The sequence below is a fragment of the Sycon ciliatum genome, chromosome 9 (genome assembly GCF_964019385.1).
Source record: "Sycon ciliatum chromosome 9, ocSycCili1.1, whole genome shotgun sequence".
NCBI classification, from domain to species: Eukaryota; Metazoa; Porifera; class Calcarea; order Leucosolenida; family Sycettidae; genus Sycon; species Sycon ciliatum.
The window spans coordinates 11,981,728-11,998,216 of NC_088651.1; the positions used below are offsets into that span (position 1 = coordinate 11,981,728).

At 52.0% G+C, this 16,489-nt stretch overlaps 1 protein-coding gene across 1 annotated transcript; it reads right to left on the minus strand.

The window, feature by feature from the left end:
• Positions 1-10,581: 10,581 nt before the first annotated feature.
• LOC135824263 (uncharacterized) lies at positions 10,582-14,202 on the minus strand. Its single transcript, XM_065336994.1, has 3 exons — positions 13,741-14,202; positions 11,949-13,286; positions 10,582-11,787 (listed from the first exon to the last, which is right to left on the minus strand). The coding sequence occupies exons 1-3, from the start codon at positions 14,200-14,202 to the stop codon at positions 10,582-10,584; spliced, it is 3,006 nt and encodes a 1,001-aa protein (XP_065193066.1).
• Between the last annotated feature and the right edge of the window lie 2,287 nt (positions 14,203-16,489).

The following is a 16,489-nucleotide window of genomic DNA, read 5'->3' on the forward strand; positions in this document are numbered from 1 at the left end:
CCGGTAGTGGTTTCTTTCGTCTGTTGCCGAGATGAGAACTGTATTTTCCGATGATATGTAACTGAAATGTCTTGAGGTATGGCATTCCATCATCGCAGAAAATTAGAGAAAGATGATTTCCGAAACCGAAGAGCCAGACCAAGCTGCCATCGTATTGAACGAGTACACTGTTGAAATTGGTCACTGACCCGATCACAACGAAGCAGTAACGCTGGCCGTGAAAAGGGTGGCTCTTCACGTAGTTCATGCAGTAGTGATGTCTCCGGGGAACCATCTCCCCCTGCCCCAGGCGCTCATAAGCGTAGAGCTGAGAGCCCAACGGAGAGTCTCGCCCCAAGCGAAATTGACAACCCGTCCCAAAGCCGACGAGCTGGAGCTGAGAAGACAGCTCGCAAACCGCAGTCCAGCCTGACACCAGATCGTCAAGCCCAGTGCGCCGGAGTGTCAGAAGGTCCTGGCGATAGTGATGCTGTAAGGCAGATCAAGGGCCTCTTCGAGACGTTTCAAGGGCAATTTCGATCGGAATTCAAGAACATCATCGAAGAGACCCTGGGACCACGACTGGACAGCCTTGAAAAGAGGCTTGACGAGCAGCGCCAAGACATCAACCGCTTGTCAGCGGAGAACCGTAGGCTGAAGGCAGCAGTAGAGAAATGTAATGACGATGTTGGCAAGGCGGACAATGGTGCCAAGTCCGCCATTGTCGAGATGAAGAAAACATTTGCCGACATCACTGCCAGCCATCCTGTCGCCAGTCCAAATTCTGCTGCAAGCTCCAAATACGGACTGTCTGAGGAGGCACTGCGTGACCTTGTTGCGGAGGCCAGTGAGCAGCAGAACAGAGTAAACAATGTCATCCTTCGCGGCGTACAGGAGCTCCCATCGGAGAACCTGTCTGCCATAATCGGCACCCTCGCCCCACAACTCGCTCCAGAGGACATCAAATCTGCAGCCCGGCTTGGCCCCAGCCATTCATCACGGCCACGGGATGAAACATCTGGCTCACTTGCTGGGGCAAAACCAGCGCCTCGTCTCGTGCGAGTGGTGTTGTCCCCACAGGGGAAGAATTTACTTCTACGCAACAAAACGTCAGCACAATATAAAGGAGACAACGTCTACATCCAACACGACCTAACCCGACAAGAACAACGACGACGGAAGGACTTAGTCCCGAAGTTTCGAGCTCTTCGCGACAAAGGTGTACGATGTCACCTCCCCCGTGACAAGATTATCAATAATGGTGCACCGCTGTCATCAGACGACATCACCCGTCTCCTCAACACAGTCACCCAATAGGATACTGCCAGGGCATCCCCTCAAACGTCAGCACGAAAGCTAAGTATCGCTCACCTCAATGTATGTAGCCTGTATAATAAATTACATGAAATTGAAGCACTCATGCATGCTCACGATTTAGACATATTAACGTTAACGGAAACGTGGCTATCCGACAGTGTACCTGACATATGTATTACAGTACCTGGATACACCATGCATAGACTTGATCGGAACTCAAAGAGAGGAGGTGGTGTCAGTATATACGTAAGAGAAGGCTTTGATAATCGAGCACTACATCACTCCTCTCCCATTGAAGCCCTCGCAGTACACGTGAACATTCACCCCCAGCCTCTCACTATCCTCTGTGCATATAGAGCTCCAACAGTACCTGTGGCATTTTGGCAAACCCTATCTAGCCTAACTGATGACATACTGGATTGTACACCGGCCTCCTCCGCGTGCATAATTCTAGGCGATTTCAATGTCAATGTCCAAGACCCTAGTCACGCACACTACCCTCACCTACAAACATTCTGCTCTGATTTTGATCTCCGAAACGTTGTCACGTCACCAACTAGACTCCCCAGTGCAACAACCATAGACCTAGCACTGATCTCAAGCTCCTCCTCCACCACGTCCACTGCAAGACCAGACAGGGATGAACTGATTTACAAAGACTGCAATGTTATTCCATGTGATATTTCCGATCACCAACTTGTTCGTGTGACCTACACTATCCATGCTACCACCAGCACACTCAAGACAAACAGACAGGTACAAGTACGAAAGCCACCGCTGCGCACGTTGAAGATCAAGCAATTCCAAGAGACAGCTGCTAAGCATATGTCTACTCTCCACCAGCAGATCACACGCAGTTCATCACAGATGTCTCTAGATAGTTATACTGAACACTGGCAGGATGCAGTCAGTGATGCCTTGAATGAGTACTGCCCACTAAAGACCGTTAACGCCAAGAAGAGCTATACTCCATCGCCTTGGATAGACGATGAGCTCCGGCAGACTTTATTCAAGCGTAAACGAGCACACCGTGCAATGATAAAACGTCCTGATCGCCCAGACCTGCTGCAACAATTCCGAACTCTACGAAGACAATGCAAACTTTTGACTAGGAAGAAACGGTCTACATACTTCCAGCAACAACTAATCAATCATCGAAACCACCCAAGAGAGCAATGGAGTGTCATGAACAATCTACTGGGTAGAATTAAAATCAACCAGGAACCTGCTGCCGAAGTAGCCGACATCACAAAGACATTTACAGACGTTGTCAACGATACATCACTTTCTGGCAGTACACTACGCACTCCCAATGGCCCTTTATCGGAATACTCACTGACACAGTTCACACCAGTCACTGTTCCACAAGTCCAACTCCATATCCAGAGAATGAACAGTCGTAAAGCCACAGGACCTGATAACATCCCCGCCCAGGCTTACAAGCTCATCAATGATGAGATCGCCCCATCTTTGGCCAAACTATTTACCATGTCTCTTACATCTGGCGATTTTCCATCGACTTACAAACTAGCAAATGTGCGGCCTATCTACAAGCGTGGAGATAAGTCAGTCCCATCCAACTATAGACCAATATCACTCCTGTCCCACATGTCTAAGCTACTGGAACATATTGTACACGACCAACTAATGTACTATATCTATAATGCACCACCACCACTGGTACCCCTACCTGCTGAGCAATTTGCCTACCGCAGAGGCCACTCCTGCGAGGACTTGCTCACTCCCGTGATCAACGACTGGATGCTCTCCTTGGACAAAGGTGATTATGTCGTAGCTGCCTTTCTAGACATGTCTAAGGCATTCGACACAGTTAGTCATGCAGTTCTACTGAGTGAACTTCTGGAGATCGGTGTCGGTGGTACTGCCTTGCAGTGGTTCTGTAGCTACCTTACCCACAGGAAGCAACGTGTAGTCACCAAGACACAACACGGCCTAGAATATAGCAGCAACAGGGGGGTTCCGCAAGGCTCCGTCTTGGGGCCCTCTCTCTTCAATCTGTCAGTCAGAAAGCTCCCCTCTGTACCCCAGCACTGCAAGGCTCGACAGTACGCGGACGATGTCTCCCTTTACAAAGCTGGCAAGAACGTTGAACAGTTGTGCAAGGAGCTGACGGAAGACATTGTCAAAGTGAAAGAGTTCTTGGCGGCCAGAGGCTTACTGCTGAATCCTTCCAAGACGCAGTTTGTCGTGTTCAGGTCAAAGTGCAAGCCCCTTGACCCCAGCGTCGCTCTACAGCTGGGTGAGGTCACAATCAACCCTAGTGCACACATTCGATACCTTGGCGTTGTACTCGACGAACATCTCTCCTTCGGAGAGCACGTTAGCCAACTAGAGCGGAAAGTTGGAAGTAAGTTAGCCATGTTCAGAAAGGTCCGAGATCACATGACGGTAACTGCGAAGCGTGCATTTTACATTTGTTCCATTCAGACAATACTCGAGTATGGGAGTAACTCATTTGCTCATTGCTTGTCAGTAACTCTTCATGACCGTCTAGTCCGTCTTAGTAATAGAGCTCTACGCATTGTGTTCAGTATGCCTCGCTTTTCTGACGTATCCCTTGTTAATGCACGCCATCACATTCTCCCTTTGTCTGTGCGCTATCAGTTCAAACTCTATATCTTAGTGTTTCGTGTCCTGAATCAGTTAACTACTACTCTCCTTACTGATTGCTTTTGCCTTCGTTCTACTTCTACTCGTACCAATTCCTGCACTCGCTCCCAGGTATCTTCGTCTGTCACTCTACCAAAAGCTAAAACTCGTTTCGGTCTCTTTTCAGTTTCTTTCATCGGTTCCGACCGTTGGAATGCACTCCCCGCTGCAGTCCGCTTATGCTCTTCACTGCACCTATTCCGTAATTCAGTACTTTCATTTCTAGGGTACCCTGTAAGAAGGCCTTAGGCCTGTGGGGATTGCCCTATCAAAAATTTGATAATAATAATAATAAGCAACTACAAAAAAATCGACATCGTCCAAAAAGGGCAAAGAATGCATATATGGCGCGGTGCGTGCGTGCAGGACCACAACTACAAATTTTTAATGTGCAAATGTCGATGTGACATCGACAACCGCCGATTTTCATGAATCAACACACCGGAATTTGATCGGATAGAGCGAAACTGAGCACCCTGGGATGCGAGCAGTTTTTAGTACTCCCGGGTCCAAAATCTCATTTGGACCCGGGAGTACTAAAACTGCTCGCATCCCAGGGTGCTCAATTGACGATTATACAAGGAACTCTGTTCTGATGTATAATCATAATTGCATGAAGAGGTGAAGGGAAATGTAACACTGTAGTGGCCCTACATTTTTACTGCATAAATAACCAGTTTTCGAAGCTTTTTTTTTTTTTTTTTTTTCTTTCTTTCGTTCCTACACCATAACACGCATGCTCGGCCAGTCCTTCCTCGGCCTTGTTTGAACGCGTCAATGGCCAAGATAAAGCCCATGGGCACTCCCCGGTGCATAAGTAAATGGGATGGGCGGGAGGGACTACAGTGTTACATTTCGCTTCATCTCTTCATGCAATTATGATTATACATCAGAACAGAGTTCCTTGTATAATCGTCAATTGCACTTCAGAGGCTCCGCTCCATGTAACACTGTAGATTTCAACGCTCAAATCAGAGGTGAAGCGAACACCACAAGACCGGAGAGAGGGACCAACGCTGTAACCGTTTGAAGGTATTCTTGGAAAAGACAATGCTTGCTCAAGGCAACACAACTGATATAGGGCACTTCGTGCCCTAAGGTGATAACGCGCGTGCTGACAGGATAGGGAAAGGTGCAAGATACAGAGCTAGAGGGCAGATAAGGTTAGCGCTAACAGGGAACTGTTACACCATCCCTCCCTCCTAAGCGAGGCACAGGTGCCTCCAGGGAGTCGAGGAATATGTGGAAAGGGAATAATAAAAATGAAATCGTGTCAACCCAACAACGCTCATCTAATTGAAGCACCGTGCAAGGTAACCAAGGACAGTCAGGCGAGTGAAGATAACGGAAATGGGGAAAATCTAAAACAGGAGGGGAATGGATTGCTTAACACAACAAGGATCAAGTGGGAATTCTCAAGGTACACGTGCAATTGAATTTGAGCGAGTAACATTTCGCGGTAACCATAGTGTCACTAACATGCCCTGGACGCCCTGTAACGCCTCAGAGCAACTATCGGCCTACCGGCCTCGTCCAGCAAGTTCCCTTCTGGCTCCCAGGTGGCTTCGTCGTCTGGGTACCCTTGCCACTTGACAAGGTACTGAGTCTGATGCCTTCGCTGGCGATCGTCAAGAATCTTCTCCACCATGTATCTGGTCTGACCGTGCAAGTCAGTGAACGGTGGCGGGGGTGGCTGCCGCCTGCCGGGAATAATATTCTGCTCATACCGGCGCAGAGCAGTGACATTGAAGACAGGGTGGCGCCGAATAGCGCTGGGTAGATCCAGCTGATAGGCGTTGGGTCCGATCTTCTTGATGATTGGGTAGGGCCCGAACCACTTAGGGCGTAGCTTCTGTGAAGGCTGATCCCGGGCTTCTGCGGTTGTTAGGAAATCCTTGTACACCAGCACCATGTCGCCAACCTTCAGGTTGCTGGGCACCCTTCCCCTGTCTGCATACTGAGCTTGTCTAGCCTGAGCGGCAATCATGGCGTCCTTTGCCAACTTGACGGCATCCGCCCGATCCTGGATCCAGTCTGGGGCACTCCCTCCTCCCCTCTGTGCCAGGAAATCTGGTGGGGACTTGGGATTAAGTCCATAATTTAGATAAAACGGCGTGCTAGAAGTGGAAGACTGATATGAACTATTAATTGCAAATTCGCAAAGAGGCAGAAGCTTGTCCCAATTATCTTGTTTGTGGTTAACAAACGCTCTAAGCACATCCTCAATTACTCTATTCATTCTCTCAGTCTGCCCATCGGTCTGTGGGTGATTGGCAGTACTAAACGACAAGGTGGTACCTAATTGATGAAACAATTCCCGGAAAAATTCAGAAGTAAATCTTGGGTCCCGATCACAAACAATAGTGGATCACAAACAATAGTGGAACTCAAACCGTGTAATCTAAACACATTCTGGAGATACAAATCAGCAGAACCTTTAGCGTCAATTTTGGAAGTCGTGGGGACTAAATGGACACATTTTGTAAGCCGGTCAACAAATGTATAAATTGCATCAAAGCTCTGAGGGGTCTGGGGTAAGCCAACGATAAAGTCCATGGAAATATCTTTCCAGGGGGTGTCTGGTACTGGGAGCGATTGCAGCAAACCGGATCTAGGCAACCCACCCTTAGTGCGCTGACATATGCCGCAAGACTTAACAAATTTCTTCACGTCAAGGCCCATCTTGGGCCAATAGAAGAATTGACGAAGCCGGAAATATGTACGATCCCGTCCCTGATGGCCTGCCGTAACACAGTCGTGGTACTCCTGCAGGAGCTGAAGCCTTACTGCACACTTGGGTACACACAAGCGATTGTTTGGTGCTGCACGGAGGTATAGGTACCTGGACTCTTCATCCCAATAGTACCGCTCGTGTAGATTATCAGAGGAATCGCCGCGCAGCCGCTGAATTATTGGGGAAAGCTGCTCGTCATTCTGATATGCTTCCGAAATCATCTCAGCAACCCTATCACTCAGTTCCAAAGCAAACTCAATCGTATTCAAATGGGGTGCTGGTAGGATGGGTGGGCAATCCTTTTCCTCAACTACATTGCCAATTGCTGACTCGCGCAGATCAGGGCGGCGGGATAACGCATCAGCCATATTTTCCTTGCCGGGTTTGTGATTAACTGTGAAGTCATAGTCTGCAAGAAATTCAACCCATCTAGCTTCGCGCTTAGTGAGATTGGCTTTTGTGCTCAAGTAGACTACGGCCATGCTGTCACTGAACACTTCAAAATGCTGGAATAGATAAATTCTCCAGGATCGCAGTGCAAACACCACCGCCAGGGTTTCGCGTTCTGCAGCAGTGTAATTTCGCTCCGCTTGTGACAGCTTACCACTGGCATATGCCACAGGATGCCAAGCACTATCGCTTTCCCCCTGTTGGAGAAGGACGCCTGCTATTGCAAAATCACTTGCGTCTGTTGCAACTCTGAAAGGCTTCTGCACGTTTGCTAGTTTCAACAGCGGTGCACTCAACAAGGCCTGTCTCAGGGATTCGAATGCATGCTGACGGGGGCCACTCCATTCGAACCTGGCATGTTTGCCAGTGATCTCCTCTAATGGCCGCGATATAGTAGAGTAGTGCTCAATAAATCTTCTAAAGTAGTTCGCAAAACCAAGGAACTGTCTCACCTCCGTAACTGTCGTCGGTGGCTGCCATTCCCTCACTGCTTTAAGCTTCTTTGGATCTGGAGCGATACATTCACCGTCGATGCGATGCCCTAGAAACAGAACATCCTTGACACCAAACTCACATTTCGACTGCTTACAGAATAGCCTATTTTTCCGGAGCGTCTCAAGAACTGTCTGGATATGTCCAAGATGATCTTGCCAGGATTTGCTGAAGATAAGGATATCATCCAGAAACACTACCACAAACCGCCGTAAGTACGGTTGGAGAATACTGTTCATCAGTGACTGAAACGTGGCAGGGGCGTTAGTTAATCCAAAGCCCATGACCCGGAACTGGAAATGACCGAAGGGAGTATTGATAGCCGTCTTAGGTACATCTTCCTGACGGATCCTAAGCTGATTGTATCCCGAGCGTAAATCCAGCTTACTGAAGTATGAGCTACCTTGAATGGTATCAAACAGGTCATCAATGTTTGGGAGGCAAGCTTTGTTTTTGATGGTGATCCTGTTCAAATTCCGCCAATCACAAACCATGCGCAATGAGCCATCAGACTTTTTAACGAAAAAGACTGGGGCACCGTATGGTGACTTGCTGGGTTCGATGAAGCCCTTGCGGAGGAGTTCCGTGAGCTGGGCTTGCAATTCGTCCATCTCGGGTTTGGGGAGACGGTAGGCAGCCCGTGATGGAGGAACGGCACCCTCCTCAGTCACAATCTCATGGTCGACATCCCTCTCTGGCGGAAGCTCGGTCGGCAGGTCGTCTGGAAAGATGTCCGAGTACCGCCGCAGAAGGTTAGCCAGCTGCTCTTGATGATCTGGGTGTTGTCTGGCGGCTGATGGCTTGCTGTCCTCCTCCTCGTCGTCAGTAGCGTTGACCCACGCCAGGATTCCCTGCGCGCCTTTCCTCAACTCACGGCGAGCCTGAGAACCAGATATGAGCATGCTCTCAATTGGCGGCGACTCCTGACGCTCCGTATCACTATTTTGGCCGGAAGGGGGTTTAGCAACGAGTGGCTCTCCGTTCAGTTTGACTTCGTTGGTCTGAAAGTTGATATCCGGATTGTGTCTGGTCAGCCATGGCTTGCCCAGGATAGCATCATAGCGGCTCAACGGAAAAACTGTGAAAGATTGGGTGTCGCTGAAGTCTTTCACGATAACCTTTACCGGACCGGTCCTCTGCAGTCCCGATGATGTCGATGAGCCATCAGCCAGGGTTACCTTCAGTGTTTCGTCCTTGCTCTCCGTAACAAGGCCGTTTCTTTGCACGAAAGCTTCCGATATGAAGTCGTGCGTCGATCCCGAGTCAATAAGCATAATTGCCCGGCGGCCGTTGATCCTGCCCTCAACACGGAGAAGGTCATGCTCCAAAGGAAGCTCCGTGTCCTGTACTGCGATATCAACGTTGCTGACATGGGATTCCTGTTCGGCAACATCTTCCGAATCAGCTTGCAGCGTCGGTTCTTCCAGCTCTAGTACGCTGTAACGGTTGCGTATGTCAACCGGGTAACCGTCGGGTGCTTTCCGCTTGGTCGCCAGCGAGCGCACGCCATTTTTCACTGGCGACCAGCGTTTAGGTGTTGATTGCTGGGACAATCCCGAGCTAGGTGACCTGGCTTCCGACAAGCGAAGCATCCACCCTGCCGACTCAGGTGACTCAGGTGACGCCTCAGGTGACGCCTCTCCTTCGGTGCTGAATTGGGTTCGGCTGTTGGTCCGCCGTTTGCGCTGACCTGATCACTTGGCTCAGATCAGTGGGGTGCTCTCGCAGCACCCGGGTCTTGACAGATGGGTGCAGTTCATTTACGAACAGCAGTCCTCGGGTCAGCTCGTCGATCTCAGGCACTTGTAGGCTTAGGCGCGAGAACTCGGTGACATAGCTCTCCAAGCTTGAGTGCTGCCTGACAGCGAAGAGATCCAGTCGCACCCGCTCTTGATGATGCAACGGACCGTACACCTTGGCGAGGGCTTAACGCAGCGCTGGCCACGTCGAGAACTCCACACCCGTATCCAACGATGCGATGAGCCATAGCTTGGCGTTGCCGCTCAGGAAGCCCGCTGCGTAATCCACCATCTCTTACTATGTGCTTCCATAGCTTTTACTATGTTCTTCCATAGCCACTTCTAGGCTAAGCCTTCGCCGTCATTTTATTGGGTCGTCATCCCGTTTGAATGTGCGAAGTGAAATAAAAACCAACCAACCAACCAACCATCACCGATGAGTCGGTGATTCCCAGTGACCGAATCGCCAGCTCAATGGAGAAAGCTCACTCCTTGAACTGCGAGGGCTTGCCATCGAAGATCGGCGGCTCCTTAGCGTGCCGAGGCTTCCCGGACGAATGAGCGGGCGGCACAGGGAGCGGTTGTTGTCGGTTGCTCAGACGGGCGCTGACTTGGCGACTGGCTTCACGGACCTCGCTGGCCAACCTGAATAGCAACACAGAAAGAACAAGGATCGCCACGACAATGGCGAGCTCCAAGAACACCATGTTAACCATCCTCCGCTACCAGTGTAACCGTTTGAAGGTATTCTTGGAAAAGACAATGCTTGCTCAAGGCAACACAACTGATATAGGGCACTTCGTGCCCTAAGGTGATAACGCGCGTGCTGACAGGATAGGGAAAGGTGCAAGATACAGAGCTAGAGGGCAGATAAGGTTAGCGCTAACAGGGAACGGTTACAAACGCAGGCCATGAAAACCCCCAACCGGGCATGCAGCACACCATGCACACCACCAAATCAGTAAGGAACAGGGTAAACCGGTGCCACGGAAACTTGCCGCAGAAAGTGACAAAAGGCCTGTCCAGAATAAGGACACAGGCGTAATGGCAAAAGGAAGAATAAAATTTGAGGAAAGCCGTGTACTATACATATGCACAGATAGAACGGCATTGAGAAAGCCAGGCACAGACAGCAATCGGATTACTGAGGTAGACACAAAGTCACAGACTCAGAACCTGGCCAGGCCAGCATTGGTAGCGCTACGGCGCAAGCACGGAGCGGCAGAACTGCTGATGTGCCGATGGGGAAGAGCCGCTGGTCTCACCCTCCCACGGCTTGAAATAGAAGCGCTGGAACACGGATGCGCAACTCCAGTCAGCACATTTCATGATGTCCACTGTCGACATACCTTTACGCTTCGCAGCAGACGTAGAAGCGGCACGAGTGGAATGGGCACCAAACAATGATGTATCCACACCAGCCTTGGACATAACCTGCTTGATCCAACGAGCAATCGTTGCAGAGGTGACAGGGTGGTGCGGACGTTTCGTGCTGAGGAACAGATGTGCAGAAGATGCCTGCCGCAGGTCGGCGGTCCGACGCAAGTACTCCCTGAAGCACTCCACAACACAGAGTGCAGGAGTCACAGGAAAGGCAGCAAAGGTGACAGGTCGGGCTGGTTCCGAACCAGGGCGATGCTGCTTAGGGGGTGTGAGATAGTCAAACACCACGCCCTCCGCAGAGAAACGATGAGAGTTGAGGCTTAGCCGGTGGAGGTCCGAAGAGCGCCGAGCAGCAGTCAAGGCCATCAGAATGGCCAACTTGCCAGACAAGACAGGGAGAGACAGGTCCGTGTTTGCAGGCAGTTTAGAGAGCCAAGAAGTGACAATACCCACATCCCAAGTATGTGAGTACCGCGGCTGCGGCGGACGCTCTAGGCAGGTACCACGGAGCAAACGCACCACCAACGGGTGCTGGCCAATGGGTGCACCATCCAGCTCAGGCAGGGTAGCAGACATCGCTGACGGATAGACATTCAGGGTACTGTAGCTGCGGCCGTCCTCAAAGGAATCGGCCAGGAACTGGAGCACCATAGCTAAAGATGGGCGAACGGGATCCACTGACCGTTGACTGCACCAGCCCAGCCACTGCTCCCATGCCGATGCGTAAGCGGCATTGGTTGATGACCGCCAAGAGGAGGAGAGGAGTCGCACGACCTGTGGAGAAAGTCCTGCTGCATTGAAGCGCTGCTGGAGATAGGCCATGCGGCGAGGCGCAGGTGGCGGGATAGTACCAGTGGGTGTGGATGGCCCGAGGGTGAGAGTAGCAGGCAGTCGAATGTGGGCAGAAGCATGGGGAAATCGACCAACACCTGCAGCAAAGTCGCGTACCATGGCTGCGTATCCCATACTGGTGCGACCAGTATCATCCGGCAAGTATGGAGTGAGGCCACACGATGAAGCACCCTGTCCAGTAGGCAGAATGGTGGGAAGGCATACACCGCGTCCTGATGAGGGAGACTCCAATTCTGAGAGAACGCATCTAGAGCGAGAGCCTCCGGATCCGGCCTCCAAGCATAGAAGGCGGGAAGTTGCGTGTTCCGTCCAAATGCGAACAGATCTAGCACCAAGGTCCAAGGAGCTGCCCTCTGAATCCTGCGAAACAGAGCAGGGTCCAGGCGCCAGTCGCCGGACTCGGAGAGGGAGCCCCGAGAAGGATGGTCCGCTGGGTTCTCCTCGCTCGGCACATATTCCGCCTGGAGGCGGATATCGTGTTGGACCGCCCATCTCCAGAGGTCGCAAGCGATCTGGGACAGGAGACGGGAATGCGTGCCGCCTAAGCGGTTGATGTAGCTGACGGCTGTCGTGTTGTCGATCAACAACTTGATGTGCAGAGGACGGTACGAGGCCCGGTGATGAAAGGCTTTCACCGCGAATGAGGCAGCGATCAATTCCAGAGCATTGGCGTGGAGATTGGCCTCGGTTGGGGACCATTGACCCCCAGTACTCGTTGTGCCGCAAACCGCTCCCCAGCCGAGCAGGGACGCATCGGAGAATATGGTGAGCTGAGCGGGAGGTTTGAGAATCGAGCGACCGTTCCAAGTTTCTAGATCTGCTGCCCACCACGTCAGCTCCGTCATGGCTTCCGGCGTCAGGCGTACCGTGGCAAGGTAGCTCTGATGGCGACGAAGGGCTGCAATCTTCAACTGCTGAAGGTGGCGGAATTGCAGTGGAGCCAGAAACATGCCTGGGGAGCACGCAACCATCCTGCCCAGGAGTGAGGCCAATGCGCGGATGGACAGGTAGGGCTGGGACAGGGCTCGGTGGCACTCCTGCTGGAGTTTCCGCGCCTTGTCGATCGGCACAGACATCGTCATGGCCACAGAGTTCAACTGAAATCCTAGGAACTCGAGCTGTTGCGTAGGCTCGGGAATGGACTTCTTCCGATTGATTACGAAACCCAGAGAATCTAGGAGTTGAATGGCCTGCTGCGTCTGCAGCACGGCGGCCGGCCGTGACTCGGCAATCAGGAGAAGGTCGTCGAGATACAGGATGAGATGAATGCCCTGACGACGAAGAACACTGATCGGGACCTTCATCAGCTTCGTGAATACCCGGGGGGCGCTGGACAGGCCGGACGGTAGGCACTGAAACTCGTAGAGTTGGCCCTCCCAACTGAAGCGCAGGAGCCGGCGGTGCTGGGGATGGATCGGCACGGTGAAGTACGCGTCCTTGAGGTCTAGCTTTGTGAGCCAATTGCCCTCTCGGACGGATAGGGGAACAAGGTGGAGACCCTCCATCTGGAAGTGCTCGTACCGCACGTGCTCGTTCAGGTGGCGGAGGTCGATGACTGGACGTTCGGCGGTGGTACCCTTCTTGGGTACGGTGAATAACCGGCTCACGAACTGGCCGGGAGATGGGCTCACCGGTCGAATTGCACCCTTGGATAGGAGATCCTCTATCTCCTGGTGGACGGTGGCGCATTTTTCGGGAGGGAACCACATCTCTGTCGGAGTGGACCGCTGGCAAGGAACGGTGTGGAGGTCTAAGCAGTACCTGAGACGGTCTTCAACACCCACGCATCCTGCGTTAGGTCTCGCCAGGCTGCCGCAAAATGCTCCAATCGGCCCGCTACCTGGGGGGGGGTAGGGGCTTCCGTGAGGCAGCCAGGCACGGGGGAGGTCGTCAACGACCTCGAGGGCGCCCGCGAAAGGGCTGGCCCCGGCCGTTTTTTGCTGGCTGGCGGAAATGCTCCTCAGGCCGGCGGGTGACATGACCCCGTCCTGCCCTGTCGTAAGGGCGGAACCGCCCTGGATCTGACCGGTACACGGTGCGACCAGAAAAACGGTCAGGACGGGCAGGCTGCGACCGGTCCTGTGCGGTCCCCGGGCGCCGCCCTGAAGGCCGTGGCTGGAATACGTCCATTTCCTGGCACTTCCGTTTATACTCCCGGGAAAATCCATCACCGAAGAGGAGATCACCGGAAGGACGCAAGCCCTGCAGCAGGCTCTTCGGGCATCTCTTTGGCAGCGCTGCCATGAGGCGCTGACGGCGTGTCTCCGACAATACAGTCGAGGCGTCGCCCGTCATGACGATCGCCATCTGGACCAGCTCGGTCAGTTCGTGGACCGGCCGGCCCTGCTCAATAGCAGCCCAGAGCGCGGCCAGGGGACGGAAAACGTCCGTAACCTTTTGTTGGATGTTGGCCAGCATTCTATCCGCTCTCTTGGCATTGGCCAGGCCCTGGACATCCGACAAGAATGGGTCCACGCGTGGACATCGCGTTTCCTCCACGTCCGGTCGGGGACACAGTTTCCGCACCCGTTGACGCTCAGCGAAGGACAGGGAACCACGGCAGTGCTCCCGTAGGTACGAGGCCATGTGCGAGGGGGAGACCATACAGAGTCGTCCACTAACCCCTTAGGATCGAAGCCCGCGCCGCTACCACGGCGATGCTCGTGGGCAGCCGAGTCGTCGGATGACGGACATGTGCCACTAGGACTGTCGGAGTCACTATCGTCAGATTCTGACGTACCAGAGCTAGAACTAGTGCCCGAACTATCTCGGTGCCTGGTGAAACGGTGCGACTCGCGGCGTCTGGGTGACCCATGTCGTCCCCGGGCACTCAGGCGGAACTCGTGCGTAGCACCCGAGCGTGACACTGACCGACATCTGTCCGCAGATTGAGATCTAGATCTAGATCTACGTGTACGTGTAGCACCAGCCGGTCTATGGCGAGTACGTGTACGTCGTTCACATGAAGCAGAACGATAACGAGGGGGAGATCGTGAGTGGGGTGGAGATCTGTCCCGTGAGCATGATCTAGATCTATCTGTACGTAAATCACGTGACCCAGATACGTCAGTGACGTCACCCCTAATACATGTATGGCCCCGGCCGCCATTGCTGGAATGGCGGTCCGTGGAAAAACCGAGGCTTGCCGAACGACGTTCGGCCAATGAGACAAAACGAAAAGGCTCCCCGCCATCTACCCGAGAGTCATCCTGGTTCCCTTCCCTTTTGGAAGAGTTCCGAGCCTCCTCCATTTCTTGACCGCCAGAGGCTGCGGTGGTGCCACGACCAGTTTCTAATCCGCCCGTGGGTGCGGAATTTGAGGAAATTTGTATACCGTACCCCAAAACGGTGCCTCCTATTTGTTTTCCGCGGGAGTGGGCGGATGCCGCGATGGCAGATTGTACCTCTGGCTGCGCCAGGGTATGCAGCAAATCCAAAACAGCGTCCATCGTGGAGCTATTTTGGAAAAACTCGAAGAGGCATGCAATGCAAACAACTACGCAGAAAATGCAGTAAAAACAAGGCCGAGGAAGGACTGGCCGAGCATGCGTGTTATGGTGTAGGAACGAAAGAAAAAAAAAATAAGAAGCTTTGAAACTGGTTGTTTATGCAGTAAAAATGTAGGGCCACTACAGTGTTACATGGAGCGGAGCCTCTGATGTGCAATTTCGCTCTATCCGATCGAGTAAGGCTTCCAGAAAGGCTCCCAGGTGCGCGGCCTGCGGTGCCATAATATACCTCGCCTCGTGGGTACGTCTCTTTTTTTGCGCTTGCCACGTGCTTATAATTATGCGGCCCGCCTTACCTGGTACATTCTACATGGTGGGCTCTCGCGCCTTATTTCCCATATAAGCATGGTGGTGTCTGTCATTGTGGACCGGGCGGCATCCGGGGACTTCGCCTCTTCCATACGTGGTGTGTTTGCTCCACCACACCGGCTGTTCTATCTTGCGTACTCGGTTAGTACTGTACCTTGGCTGAGGCTTAGTACGCGTGCTGGAGTCCTTTCGTGCCATGAAAGGAACTGCTTCCTAATACTGTACTGTATAGAGAACACAATAATAGAAACCTGACAGGATCGGTTTTCTAAATTAGGCGCCATGAGCCCTGCTTGTATACGTACAGTCCATTCATAAAAAGATGGGTCCTGGCTCTGGCGAGCTCCCGTATTTGGCGATTTTTCGTGATTTCATCGTACACAGTGCAGTGCTGCGAACTTTGAAATTTGAAAAAGGGTCCGAAAAGGGTGCCTGAACTGGGGTTCGAACCGCAGAATGCACTGTTGCAGGCGGGGTCAAACGGCCTGGATTTTGATGGTTTTTCCCAATTCAGTGCTTTTGGGGCAAAACCTGGCCGAAATCCTATTCTTGCTATGGCTTGCTTTTTGGACAAAAAAACTTCAGAAACATAATTGGAAGAGGATACCATATGGGATTGCAGAAAAAAATTCTAAAAAAACTCAACGTTTGACCCATTTATGGCCAAAAGCTAGAAGTTCATTTTTTTCTGAATGGACTGTAGTAAGGCTGTGTTTACATGAGAAATTTCAACCCGGGTCGAGTTCAGCCCGGGTTGAAAGTCTGTACGACAAACAAAAGAGGTGAGCGTTTACATGAAGACAGTTGACCCGGGTCAAATACTGATATGCCGCCAAAAGTCCACTTCTTTTTACCAGGCGTGGGCCATCCCCTGAATTCATAGGTGCCAAACATTCTTTTTCTTTAGTTTTCTTTGTTCATATGATTTCTTTTTTTTCTTTTTCTTTTTACCAGGCGTGGGCCATCCCCTGAATTCATAGGTGCCATACATTCTTTTTCTTTTACTTCTACAGTCCTGTATGGTCACGTGAATCCGTTCGCGCGAAATTTGCATC